This window comes from Tetrao urogallus (assembly GCF_951394365.1).
Source record: "Tetrao urogallus genome assembly, chromosome: 1".
Classification (NCBI taxonomy): domain Eukaryota; kingdom Metazoa; phylum Chordata; class Aves; order Galliformes; family Phasianidae; genus Tetrao; species Tetrao urogallus.
Genome location: NC_136813.1, coordinates 73,292,028 through 73,306,724, shown reverse-complemented (window position 1 = coordinate 73,306,724; position 14,697 = coordinate 73,292,028). Strand labels below are relative to the sequence as shown.

Below are 14,697 nucleotides of genomic sequence, written 5' to 3'. Positions count from 1 at the left end.
TACTATCAGCTATAAGGAGGTTGGATCCATTATTTTGATGAAAGTCCACAAACAAGAATTTAGATGTGAGCAGAGAATTTAATAACTGCATTGACTCTAGTTACCTGAAATGCTGCAACAAGGCATGAACCATCAGAATTACTTGACTGCATACCAATGAGAATAGCTGACATATGAGATGAGGCTATATTAACAATGGAGCAAACAAATGAAAAACCTTCTGGAAAATAGATTAAAACCTCAAGCTGTTTTAGGATAAAATCTATCAAGTACTCTATGTGGCTACCAACTGATATTAAAAGAAATCCCTAGCAAAGTGAGACTGTGCAATGGAAGACTTATAAACAGCACTTGCTGAGACTGCCTTTGGGAGCCTCAAAAACAATAGAGAGAAGCTGAATTCATGGAGAATTCTGCATAAATATTCTGAAGAAAGAGAAAAATCGAGGAGGCTGTGATTTTTTATTTTTATTTTTTTTAACATAAGGGAAATAACAGACTTGTGTTTCTGTTATACAAAAATACACATTGCTGAACTAGTATCTTTTGGGTATGGATAGACAGTTCTCAAATCAGAGGTGAAAACATCAACTCTGAATCGAAAAACTGAGTTATCCCATACTTATTTGTAAAACTGTCTTCTCTGATGTTACTGCATGACTGCAAGGACCTAAGGCAATATTGGGTTTTGCTCATTTCATCAGGCATTTCTACCACAAAAAAAAAAACAACAGATGCCATTCAATCAAACAATAGGCAAGATCTCCAACTTAAGAATCTAAACTATTTTAGATTGTGAAGTGTGTTCTAGAAAATTAATTGCTCTGCTGAATTAAGCTGAAGAGAACACCACAGAACTCCATAGGCAGTTACTCAAAAGTTATTTTCAGAAGAGATCACTGTTTTCAAAGATGTCAACTACTGCATCTACAGGTCTGAGTACTTCACCATTACCACATTTTTCCATCCCTCACTCTTGACAGATTTTGCTTCGTTGAGGAAAAAAAAAAAAAACCAACAAAAAACACAATGAAGCCTGAACTACTGAGAATGAAGCTACAACTATATTCACAACAAAAGAGGGCTCAGCCTATTGCCTTTTGGGTGCTCAAAAATGAAGTTCTGCTATTGTTATCCATAACAATTGATAAACCAAACTGTTAAGTAGCTACTGCACAGGAATCATTTTGACTCAGTCATTTATCAAATTAAAAGTTTTCAGTATACTACATCAAATATAATGTGATATGCAGGAGCACGTAATATTAAACAAATTTTAATATGCAAGAAAGAATTCCAGAAATTGCTTATGTCACAGGAACAAGCCCTACTCATTTGCTGTAACTGCTACGTTACATAGGTTTAAAAGACTGCACAGATAATCATCTTCTACTATGGAGAAACACAGAATCACAGAATTGCAGTGGTTGGAAGGTGCCTCAAGAGATCATTCAGTCCAACTAAAGCAGATACTCTACAGTAGATCAAATAATTCAAAAAGCAAGCAGGAAAAAAAAAAGCAATAAGCATACTTACTATGTGACTGATTCCAGTTTCAGCCATGTCAAATACCACCGTTAAGGGCTTTCCATGATCTCTCTTGGCATAATGTTCTAACCAGAAAGCTACGAGTTTCTTTTTATCAAGTTGCTGTTTTTGATCCCTTACATGAAGTTTCACTTTGAACCAAACTGGTGAAAGGAAAAAGAAGCACACAAAAAATGAACCAAGGAAGCAAAATTAATTGAAGCCATTACTTGTGTAACCATATAGATGCACTGTGAAATTTACCAGTGGTACCAATACCACTGAACAGTCAGTGGGACAACTATATGTTTTTCCTTTTTCTTCCAAACATCTTTTGTATTAAGACAAAAAGCCAAGAATTGCAGAAGACAAGGAACAGCAGATAAGGAAAACACTCTTCGTGCACCTTTTAAAGACTTCTACTACTTATCAAGAAAACTAATTATTTAAAATTAAATACATGTTGTCCTCGGCTATCATGACCTGTACGTTATTCCAAGTATTGCTGTGGTTGACCTTTACACTTTTTTTCTGGCTAAGTTTTCTGTACTGTTGAAGTTGGCATGTTCTGAACAGAACTATATGTGCATTATTCTAAATTACATAAAAAGCAACAGACCTTCTTAAAATAAAATCAAGAAATCCAGAAGATGAGTAACATTACTTCAATAAAAGCCTGATATTTAATCTTCTGGAATAAGAAATGACTCACATAGAGACAAGTTTATCTTGTAAGAAGCTGATTTCCAAGTAACAGACTTCATAAGAATGCCTGAAACCAAATGACTGGTTATACTATGAAGTGATAGAAGTATTCAAGAGGTCCAACATGAAACACACTCATTTTCGGTACCTCTTCAACAGAAAAATAGACAAGTCCTAGAAATAACTGTAGATGCACTAACATTTTTCTCCCTGAAACCTAGAAAAGTTTTATATAAAGTAATACTTTTTTCCTGTCAATGTCTTTTACTTCCTTAAGTTCATTCTATGAATTGCATGGAAGAAAATTTTCCACTTCACATACAGACAAAAAAAGATTTAAGTGTAATACATTAACTGAATTCTCTAAATTTCAGAAAGATACTCTATTTAAAGTATTTAAAGCAGAACTCTCATGAAAGTAACCAACATTTTTCAAAGAATTTCTATCTAGTTTAAAATATCTACTTCTGATAATGGTGAAAATAGAGCATGTGGCACAAGAAACATTTCTCAAATGCTACTTAATCAGTAACTCTTAACTACTGTACAATCTGAATTTGCATGCCGAGATATTCTCAATCGCTAACGTTCCTTGAAGAAACAATTGGGGGTGGGAAACAGAGACATTAATTATCAGTGACAATAAAGTAAAAATGTTATTCAATGATCTGATTTGCACACATTCTTGTCATGAGACAGTTCCACAGTTTTCTCAGTTTTCATCAAAATAAGTTTGTCTTATTACTTCACTTTCCAATCTCACCAAATTGAACCAACCAGTATAATCACATTCAGCTTTGTAAGTAAATACTATAAAAATGTATCATCACCACTTATCCTTGTTAGTTACCTTGGAAGACTAAACGAAAATCATGAAGCATAATAAAGCAATTGTTCACAAAGCACTCATAACTTACATGGATAAGATAAAGTTCTTGACAAAATAGACCCTTGGAATAGAAACTGTACTTTTCTGGTCACAGTACTGTTAGAAAACCAGCGGGTTAGTTCTTTAAACTCAGTCGTTTATAAGAGACAAGGCTGCAAATCTATTTTTGGATGAAAAAACAGTTTTGGCAAAAGAAGAAAAAGCACAATTTTAGATTTGAAGATCTATTTTCCTCCCGTCTTTGGTTCAAGATTGTTTGGATAGTCTACTAGGTGATTTTTCTTAAGTCTTTTTTTTTTTTTTTTTTTTTTTTTTAGTAGTTTTTAAGGTTATTTACTTTTAATTGCATGAGATGATGTAACAAATTCAGTAACAGAAAATTATATTGCCTATATTGCCCATCTACATACAACAGTCAAGTAAAAGTCAAGAGTATTTCAGGAAATACCTACTGTTGCTCTACACATTTTATTCCTTACTCCTCAGTTAAACATACAATTCAGGATTTCATTCTCCAAGTTTTCAGCTGCTCACAGTATTACTGAATATTCCTGCGTCATAAGAACACAAAAAAAATTTGCAAACCACTGCAAATATGTGAGAGCTGTATGTGGGCTGTCAGAAAAGCAGCAGCAAATGAAGCTCTGCAGTTATCAACGCTTACTTTACTTATATATGCATTACAGTAGATACAGAAATAATGCACTTCAACAGAGAAGGTAAAAACTTTGGCAGTTAGGATTAAAGGCTTATGATTCTTGAAAATTGCTGAAAAAGTTTGCTTATTTCACTTCTGTAATCCACAGAAGATACCACACTGACTGTAAGTCGTCAACTTCTAATCTCTTTTAGTAAAAACCGCTGCCAATACCTTCGTTCTTTTAGTTTCAAATAACTTCTTCTCCAAAACAGATGCTGCTAAAATGCTTAGAAAAAAAGTAATACAGGATGACTGATTATGTTTTGTGTAACTTACATAATTTATAGCCTTCTTTATCATATCCATGCAGAAAGAGAGCACCACTTTCAAACAACCATTTTGGAAGGACAGATTCAGTCAGATCTGCAAAGCCAAATGAAAGATCATTTCAACAATCAGGTTAATAATTACATCTCTGTTAAAAATGCAAAAATCCATCAACAAAATACAGAAGTGCCTTTGTAAGCATCCATCCAAGACATATGCAAACATAATACAAAAATGGGGCTAATTTGAGAATTTTACTATCTTCTTCCTCTTAAGCTGCACAGCACGATTGAGGTACAGATATGAATAAGATTTAGAAGAAAGAAAAAAAAAAAACTGCCATGTTTAGTTTTAGGCCCATATCTACAGCCCTTCATGCTTTATCCTTTTTTAAATCAGACTATACGTTCTTGTAAAGTTCATCTTCAAAACACTCCCATGAAACAAAAATGTACATCTATTCTACCTGGAGTATCAAGCCATTGTTGCAGGTAGCAAAACATTTGACCTGACTGTTATTTGAATTTATTAATATTTTGAGGTCCATTTTAGTTGTGGGGGAATTAAGAGGTTGAGCCCCTGCAATTACACAAAGAAAACTAAAGATAGCTACTTTCCTTCTTCCCCTTGCAAGACATACAGAAGTACAGCTTGATGATAAGAGCAGCTAAGTTTTAGAAACCCAGTTTTCTAAATTGGGTTAAAAAAAAAAAAAGAGTTACTGCTTAGTACTCCGTGGTATTTATACAATATTTAAGAGCAAGAGCCTTAAAGAAACTAGAGACAGAGGTTAGATGCAGTTCAAAAGGAAAGCAACATACATCATCACAAGAATTACATAACACAGCTTACCATTGACAGCATATTCTTTCCTCCACTGAAAGCTCTCGTCAATCATCTTCAATGTATCATCCACAACGTCATGACGCCAAATCAGGTAATTTTCAACCCATTTGTCATCTTGCTGAAGTCTTTCCACATCTCTAGAATCGTACTTATCTGATTTATCTAGCAAACAAAATAACTATTGTAAGAATATAGCATTTGCAATGCATATACAAAAAGGAGATTCGTAATGTTTCAACCCTACTAAATATACTACATATAAAGACTTTCTTTCAGTCTCATCATTTAGCAGATAAAAGTTTTCAATTATTTTCTTACGCTATCTACTGTGAAGATATTTAGAAACACTACCAGATTATTCTCAGTAGAAAAATAATTTGTGATCCTTATTTAAATTAAAAAAAAAAAAAAAAAAAAAACAACAAAACAACAACAAAAAAAAACCATCAGAAATAGAGAAGATGGGGGGGAGGGAAGTACAGTTCTTCAAAGACAAAACCAAGTTTGTCTGCTTAACACGTAAGCAGGCACACAGTCTGAGTACTAGTGGGTACGTATATACCAAGAATTACGTAGCTTAAGCTTGTGCTGTCTAACTTACAGGCATCATCACAATGACAGACCAAGAAATGTCAGAACAGATATAAAAATGACTACATTTGATTGTGCTTTATATATCATCACATTAAATATTTCCTTTAAAAAGATTATGTATTTTATACTTAGCATAGACTGCTACTTTAGTGAAAACAAAATGAAGCACTCAGTATGAAACAAAAGCTTCTGCTACTCTTTGCTTTATTACAACTATTTATCCCCAGCGTGGTTTTTGTTGTTGCTGTTGTTGTTTTTTAAACAGGTAAGTTTGTTACAAAAATGCCAAAGCGAATCTAGTTTTACTGAAGATATGCTTAAAGAACAACACCTAAGTTTTTACTTCAATGTTCCTCTTTCGCCTTACAGTCTGCATTCATTGGAATGTAAATGAAGCAAGAAAATTGAAACAGGCTCCTGAAGGCAACAAACACTGATAAGCATCTCTTTGCTGATCACCAAAACACATAAGCTCACTTGAACTGGTCAGTGATTTGCCCCGTTCATTTTCAGGGTGAGAAATTTTAACAATAGTTCTTAATTACATGTTACTTTTGCACACAGTTGAAAATTGTTCTTCAGCAGCAATCAATTCTAAGAAACTACTTTTAGGCAGAGCCATCACAGTTGAATTAAGTATTTCTAACTGCTAGTGGATGGTTTAGGGATACCTACTTCAATCAGAAACCTTAACTCAGAGGAACACACTAAGAAAAGCACATTATGTTCTGCTAGTATTTTTAATTCCATGGAGCTACATGTCAAGATAGCATTTCACTGATATTTTAATTTATAGTCTCAGTTTCCTGCCACACAATCAATTTAAAATATAAGAGTGAGCAAGAATTTTAAATGCATCCATCCACTCAGATTGCAGCTTTATTTCCCCCCCATGCACATCTTCACATCTAACTGCTTTTCACATGCATTATTCGCTTAGTTTCCTCTTCTTCATTATGTTTCAAGCATTTGCTTCCTTTGACCCCATCCCACCACCTTACCTTGTTCCTTAGCCAAGCCTAGAAGTCAAATCCCACTTCCTTAGTTCCCTTCCTGCCCGTCAGCCTATTACCCACTAAAAGCTCTTTCAGTTCCTTCTCTGATCATTTCCATAATCACATCAGACAACTTACTCCCTGTATTCTGACTAAGCACAGGTCTGAATAACCAACACATGACAGCCTGAAATGCTCTTCAACTTCTCTGTGGATCTAGGTCAGCCACAGGCAGAAAAAGTTGCGGAGATTTTGCATATTTAGTTCTGCAAAGTCTAAACTGCTTATTTGAAACTTCATTATTCCTGAAATGATTTACGATTTGGATAGTTTTGCCTGAGAAAGACTAACAGTATCTAGTTTCAAGTTAGAATAAAAAATAACAACAGAGAGAAGAAAGGTGACCTCAGGAACCAACCCCAGCTGACACCATAGCTATTTTGCAAATTCAAACAGGTCACTAAATCAGGTTTTAAGAAGTCAAAAAGGTAGAAAGACTCCACATCATCTTCTGGTGTAGCATGCACTCAGTCCAAATCCCCTTCAAAGATACTACAATATACAGTAGCTAAGCTGCCAGATCCACCATGAGCTACAGTAAAAGTAGCACTGGCTTCTCTTAGCCTTGGAGTATTAGCTATCCCTCTGCCATGGACTTATTGAATATGCCACGCTGGCTATCTGTACCATTTATGACTACTCATAGCCACAGCAAACCAGGGCTTTGAAATACTGAACACTTAATTCACATCAGCGTTACATATCTAGCACAGTAACTTACAACTACTACTGCTATTAATAAGCAAAATGCTTGCCCAAGACCCATTCCATATACATCCTATTTGTAAAGGGGATTTAAATATTGCATAAATAAAGAAAAAAAGCACACACACCACAAAGCAGAAACAAAAAGGATTCACACTGTTTTTTGAGGCTCCTTCTGCACACATTACATATTTGGGAATACAACTATTGAAAGAGTGACAGAATAGTACATCTTGTATCAAATAATAATTTAAATACGCTTGCATATTTTGTGGAAGGTGCTTCAGAATACTCATTTCTGGGCCACCAACAGATTTTCCCAAACTCTGAACTTACAGAATATTGAAAAACAGAAATTTAACTTAATTCATGCTTTACAAAACTGAAAGTAAAAGAACATAGAAAACATGGTATACAAACTTTTAAAATCAAAAGCAAAGAAAGCTGGATTGACAGGTAAGGAAAGCAGAAAACTGAGTTCCCTCTCACCCTCTTCAGCCACTAAACTCAACAAGGTGGCACACAGTATGAATTTAATTCCAAATCAAAAGCAAACAGTCAAATTCTGCCTCCGCATGCACTTGTAGAACACCCTTATTTTAGTCAAGGAACCACAGCAAGACTTGATAGAGCAACATGAGCACTGACTGCTGTTTTAACCTTACCTGATTTATCCAATTCTCGCTAGAAAATAAATAAAATTTAGAATGAGAATGTGAATCCAAAATCAAAATGTAGTATATCACACATAAAACAATGATTTGAAGTCATTCCAGTAATCCAGTCACTGAAAATACATCCATTTAAGGGAGGAACTGCTCTTCAAATCTCTGCATGGCTCATAACTCTACAGGCATCTGGAAACTTATTTTCAAACAACACTATTAAAAAATCAGAATGCTTCTAAATTCAAGTTAATCACGCAACATTTAAATGCAGTTACTGAATTATTGGAAGTTACTGGATTCAAAATAGAATAAACTGAAAGAAAGTAAATCCTTCTCATTCTCAAAATATAGTTTCCACACATTCTGCATCACAGCAGTTAGTAGGACAAAATGAAACACAAGTGGAGGAGCACTGAAATGGAAACTCAAATGGAACTATAAATTGAAGTACCTTACTTCAGATACAATCTCTAAGCCCAATCACATAACACCTGTCAACATCTCTTTCTGGTTTAATTAGTTTGGTGGGTTTTTTTTTTTTTGCCCCTACTAGCAAGTTAAACACTTGGCTTCTCCCACATGCAGAGCTACCCCACTGAGTTTGGTCAGCCCCTACTCTGGAATGTGGGCATCTCTACCATTTAGTCCATAATCAACATCTTCTATGATATCTCTATTTAATCTCAAGGGAAGCAAGGAGTGTTCCAAGCAATGGTGTTCGCAGCTCCTTCTGTTAACAAAAGCTGCAAACTCAGTAACAGCACCAAGCTTTTGTTGAACATTTCATAGTTAAGAAATGAGTCTATAAGCATGGAAGCCTGGTTTCTCCTTCAGCTTAAGAGAGCCACCCCCCACTATCTTGCAGAGGAGCCCCACAGATAGTGGAAAAGTCAAAGCAGGAACATGGCAAGAATCTTTTCCTGAGCTGCATAGTGACTAACCAAGCTCAGATCCAGAAAAGAGAAAGGACATACTGCTTACCTAATTGGATTTTTACCAGAGAGCACTTTATATATATATATACACACATATACATACACACATACATAAATATATATATATATATGTACATATATATAAAATTGGTTTAAATATATTATACAATAGTCAAAAAAGAAAGGAGAGGAAGTCAAAACTAGTTCTCTTCACAACTAACAAGCCTTCAGAAAACTGAAAGAGCAAAAAAGATGGATCAGATCCCACATACAACTTTTAAGGTTTCAAACTTCATGATCTTGTTTAACCTTTTTAAAAAAAGACAGCAACTTCAAATTACTTCCATTTTCTCATTGAACATTTGAGGTAACTGGAAAGCAGAAAAACCTCATTTTGACCAGCCACTTCTTCCCATTACTCAGCTTCCTTTTTTCTTGTCTAAGTGCAGGGTTCTGATTTACATTATTTTGGTTTGTTGGGGACACATCCTGCTCTATTTATAGGTATTGTCTTCCAGTTGAGAAAACTAAGGTCAAACTATGATTTAATTATCATCTTCTAAGACAGAAGTCTCTATACTACTACTACAACACAAAACCACTCAAACTCCAAAAATCCTGTAAAACCAAAGAAACAAGTACTTTCACAACACTTTCTTTCTATTTTTTGTGCAAGTTTCATCTACGTTACCAGGAGATAAAACTGCATAATGTTTTCTTTAAGAAATTTTTAAGAGAAGCAATAGAAATTTCACAAGATTCAACAAGAATAGAAAAAATATAAGACTGGAAAATACGAGACAGAAAAAGACGCAGTACAGTTAATTTCCACACTAAGATATCCTAGAGAAGTTAATGATTTACAATCTCTAATAACTCCTCCCTCTGGGAAGAAAACTATCTAGAAAAGATGTTATAGAATAGAAGTCACATACGAAGCCAAGAAGCAGGGATGGCAACTACATACCTACATAAAAAAAAAAAATCACCCAAAACCACTTTGTTACACTACAGAATTGGAATAGGCATTAAACAAGCCTTTCAGTTTAACTAACACTGTTCTAAATGATATTTCAGTCAAGAAGCCTTGTGTCTGAAACTGTCATAATTATTCCTCTAGTCATAGCCAGGAAAAGGAAACCCACTGTTAGAAGTCAAAAGTCAATTACATGTTAAGTACTTCAACCACACAGATTTGTGCCTTCAATTGTTAAGTGAGGAAATCTGCAAGGCTGAAAGCAGTTTAAAAATGTCTGTAGCCATGCAGGGACTGAGATGAGGAAAACAAAATCACTTCCACCCAATAAGGAGCTGTTCCAATTCAACAAAATAAAACTAAAAGATATAAATAAAATATCTGCCTCCAAAAGAGATAAGTTTAAACTTTCAGCAAATCTCAGTGATTCTAAAATTTACTTTCAACAGGAAGGTCAGACATCAGTATCACAGCTTTCTATACAAGTCTGCTTGCTAACCTGTCCATACAAGTTTCCTGTCTTACCCTTCCAACACTTCTCAGTCTTAAAGCCAAGAATCTGTAAAAACAAATTTTTCAGAGCATAAATAAGGAAGGTATTCAGAACATTATCCTAGCAGTTTTCAATAAGTCATGTCACCAAGCTGTTTTGAGAATGGCACATACACCTAGAACTGTATTTGCATTTGACCAATTTGATTTAACATTTTGCTATTGGCTTAAAGTCATGACGAAATTTAATCTTTAAGCTGCTGTGGGAAACGTCTTCTTCAAAGCTGTTTTTTTTGTTTGTTTGTTTGTTTGTTTTTTGTTTGTTTTTTTCTGAAAATTAAGCTTTAAATAAAGTAAAAATGAAGAGGATGCAAATAGGGAGGGAGAAGGAATACAGGCAAAAGAAATATGCAAAAAGAAGAGTGGAAAAACAGAATTCTTGACTAAAAAGTTCTACCAAGATTTTATCACAAATAATTCCCGTTGAACATTAAAAAGAAAATTAGTAGTCCAGGAACAACATGTAGTTTCAGTAATCCTTTAAAAAGTAAAATCCACTGAAGAATGATACAAAACTGTTTGCTAGAAAACACTGACAGTACCAGTCAGTGCTGGACAATAATCATCTTTTTTCATTGTTTCTGTCACCACCCAGATCATTTACATTTATCAGCTCTCACAAAGAACCCAAACAGTCAGAAGAGAAATCAGGCCCCAAACTACCAGAAGAAGGCACTGTCCACTTACCACAAACAGCACTAAGAGAAACTTTCACATGTTGAAATGCAAGGGCTTTAATTACTACTAGGAAACACATTCTTCACATGCTCTGAAGTTTTGTCTTCCAAATACAGACAGCGTTCACCATGGACAACAGAAAAAAAAGCAAACAATCAAGCAACACAAGATCTCAGTTAACAAAAAGTGCTGTTCTGAAGTAGGATTCACAGTGGCCAAGTTTTCCTTCTAGATCCCCTGAGAGGCCACAAGTTCAGCAATGCTAGCAAGAAACTTCCCACGCAAACTTCACGGAGATGAGCCACTAAGGTTCTTGTACACTATTTTCCAAACCCTATCTGGCTATTAAAAGGATTCTTTTACTTAGTCACATAGATGTGACAGCTGTTCAGATGTTTAATCCAATAAATGGATTTCTAGAGCTTCTAGTTGAAAATTTTCAAGGCAGAATGCTCCAAGTCAAGACTGCAGTGTTTAAGTTGGTCGTAACTTTTATGTAAGATATTCCTCCATGTATTAGTTGTGGCAGTTCATATAAGACTTTTCTGAACCATCTATAAACTTCAAAATGTTCTGCATTAATTGAAAACATTGTATTCTGTCAATGAATGATTTCAACCAAAATAAGGACTTAAAAAGGCCCTTTAAATTTTCATTTCACAACAATACACAGTACTACAAATCATCACAGCATAATATCCATTAGAAAATCTGCCTGCATGAGGGGAATCCAGCAACAAGAGTTTCAAGAAGTGATTCTTTCCTATTATAATGCAATCACAAAGTCTCAGGAATAATCAGGACCACTGCTTTCCTCAGAGGGAGAATAAAACAGTTGAAGCTGTAACTTCCTAGAAATATAAGCATCCTGAAAATTTTGCTCAAGTTTCAACACTTGCAGCTCACCTGAAAAATGAATTAGATTCACTCTATAGAGGCTCACTATTCCAGAACCACACTGAACTTTCTGTGAACGTATTAGTTTCTCAGTGTACCCTGACAGCACCTGTACTTTTTCAAGGAGACTACAATTGCTCAATATCAAGCAACCATTTGCACATTTAGAACACAGAAAGTTGCATGGATCCAAGCCCCTTCAGAGTTCCTTTCAACTAAGAGAAAAGATTAAAAAATATATATATATATGTATATATATATGTTTTTTAGAACACGCACAATAAAGGTAGGAGGACCATAAACACACTGAAACTTTGTGGTTTTCATACTTTAAATAGGTGTGACAACATTAATTTGCTTGTGGCATTCCTAAATTTTAGATAGGGTTTTAAAAAAAAAAAAAAAAAAAAAAAAATTCTTGAAAGGGTAAGATCCCTAAACCAAAAACCAAAAAAGGACTTACTAAGGAAGTGCATACTCAAAACACTGCAGAGAGGATTATAGTTTCCCATGCAACAATAATGTGTTATTTTAATGACTCTTAACAACCAGTCAAACAGAGGCTTCATTACAGCTACAGCTAAGTAGCATGGAGGTACATGGAACTGCAGGTTTCTAAGGGGAATACTTCTATGAAAACAGGCTGAGGGAGCCAAGCTTGTTCTGCTGGGAGATGAGAATGCTACAGGGAGACCGTCTTTTGATACTTGAAGGGAGCTTATGAACATGAAGGAGACTGTTTTTTTTACATCGGCATGTAGCAATAGAAAAAGAGGGAATTACTACAAATTGAAAGAGTGGAAATTTAGGTTAGACATTAGGATGAGATTCTTTGCTCAGAGGTTGGTGAGGCGCTGGCACAGCTGCCCAGAGAAGCTGTGGTGCCCCATTCCTGGAGGCACTCAAGGCCAGGTTGAATGGGGCCTGGGCAGCTGAGCTGGTGGGGGGCAGCCCTGCCCATGGCAGGGGCTGGGAGAGCTGTGAGGTTCCTTCCAACCCAAGGCATTCTGTGATTCCATGATTAAGGAAAAAAAAAAAAACAAAAAAAAAACAAAAACCAATATAAAATAAACAGCAAATGTAACTCTAGCATAATAGATACATCTACCATAAAACACACACACAATGAATTAACTGGAATCATCAACAGCAAAAATAATTTATAGTTTAAGATGATTCTTCATTCTTCTTCATTCTCTTGTATTATGACTGCCAAAGACAACTTTAATCATATAGAAATATGAAAAGGTAAAATAAACTCGCTCTGTCCTTCAAGTTATTAGTTAGATAGTGTTCAAGTTAGATAGTGTTATTATTCTAATAACACTATCATGCAGTGACTAAACAATGGCCAGTCATTTCTTTGTTTTGTATGCTTGCCCTGCAAATAATCATAATGTCATGCAGCACTCAAGACCCTCTAAAATTATAAAGATAAGTGATACAGCCAACCACAGAAAACTCACATGTGTGCATAACCCTTGTATAAAAGCAGTAACTCTAATAACTCCAATCAGGCACATCAATGCAAAGCAGGTGTTTGCAGAACTGAGGCTTGTTCTTACAGGAGATACATGCAACTCCTGAACTCCTGAGTTGTTAGGGTGTTTGCATTAGAAATTAGTAAGAGCGTGTTTTTAATAGAAAACCTTTATACAGTCATAACAAAGTGTTCTGCTTGCTCCAGCTGTTAGCATACTGTGCTACTCCATCGTTTTCTATCATAAGCAATGCAAATCAAGCTGGAATTGAAGTGAAAGCCCTTCAGGCTCTCTGCCACTCCCCTTCTCACGAGGATCCCTAGTGCCTTTCATTTACAAGCCCCAAAGCTTCCCAGATTCACAACAGGGTCAGACAAACAGCACAGTATTAATTACTCACAGCATGAATTTGAAATGCAAGCAGCTCCAGAAAAACAACCCCTTCCGCGGACAAACCCAACTGGGACAGCGCGTTTCCCCTACTGCCAATGGCCAAGCACACCAACACCCTGCCCCAACACCCCCTGCAGCACCACAGAGAGCCCCAGAAGGCGGCATCGCGACCCGACAGGGCAGCACCGCTCAGCCGGCCGGGGACAGAGAGCAGAGCGGCAGCCGAAGGGTCGGCAGCCCGCGCTCTCACCTGGCAGGTACTCCGCCTCGAAGCGCCGCCTCGTCTCGGCGATCAGCGCAGCTTTGTCCTGCTGCTGCGAACGACAAAACGGCAGGACGTGAAAGGGCCCAGCGCAACCCCTCAATACCCTCACACACAGAGCCAGTCCCCCAACCGCCTCTCCGCCCCCCCCACCTGCACTCCACCCCACCCGCGCGAGGGCCGCCATAAAACAGGAGAGAGCGCGAGGCTCGAGGGGAGCACTCACGTCAGCCATGGTGCGGCGGGGCCGCCCGTGACGGCCGCGACAACTGCAGGGAGACAGGAAGAAGAGGCGATGGAGGCGCCGCGTGACCCGGGGGGCGTGGCCAATGGGGGAGTGGGCGTGGCCACACGCCCATCCCGGCAGCGGGAGTCGGGCGCTCAGTAGCTCCGCCCCTTAGCGTCATGGCCGCGCCTTCCTACGCCCCGCTTCATCTCCCGTCATGCGCTGCGTGGCGCGAGTTTCGGAGGGGTGCGGATTGCCTTCGCTTCCGTCCTGTATTGCTTTCCTCGTTCCGTCATGTCCGGCACTGCGGCGCGGGCAGGTGGGTGAAGCCCCGCAGGCCG

The 14,697-nt window shown here is 37.0% G+C and overlaps 1 protein-coding gene across 1 annotated transcript in view; it reads right to left on the bottom strand.

Moving 5' to 3' along the window:
• The window catches only part of MOSPD2 (motile sperm domain containing 2), a gene marked incomplete at its 3' end in the record, with an annotated part of 30,057 nt that extends 15,881 nt beyond the window's left edge, over positions 1-14,176 (bottom strand). The window contains exons 1-4 of the mRNA XM_079535105.1: positions 14,119-14,176; positions 4,941-5,096; positions 4,098-4,184; positions 1,537-1,691 (exon numbers count right to left, since the gene is read on the bottom strand). Of these exons, the coding sequence (XP_079391231.1) occupies positions 1,537-1,691; positions 4,098-4,184; positions 4,941-4,986 (288 nt within the window). The 5' untranslated portion in view covers positions 4,987-5,096; positions 14,119-14,176. The remainder of the gene's footprint in view (positions 1-1,536; positions 1,692-4,097; positions 4,185-4,940; positions 5,097-14,118) is intronic.
• Between the last annotated feature and the right edge of the window lie 521 nt (positions 14,177-14,697).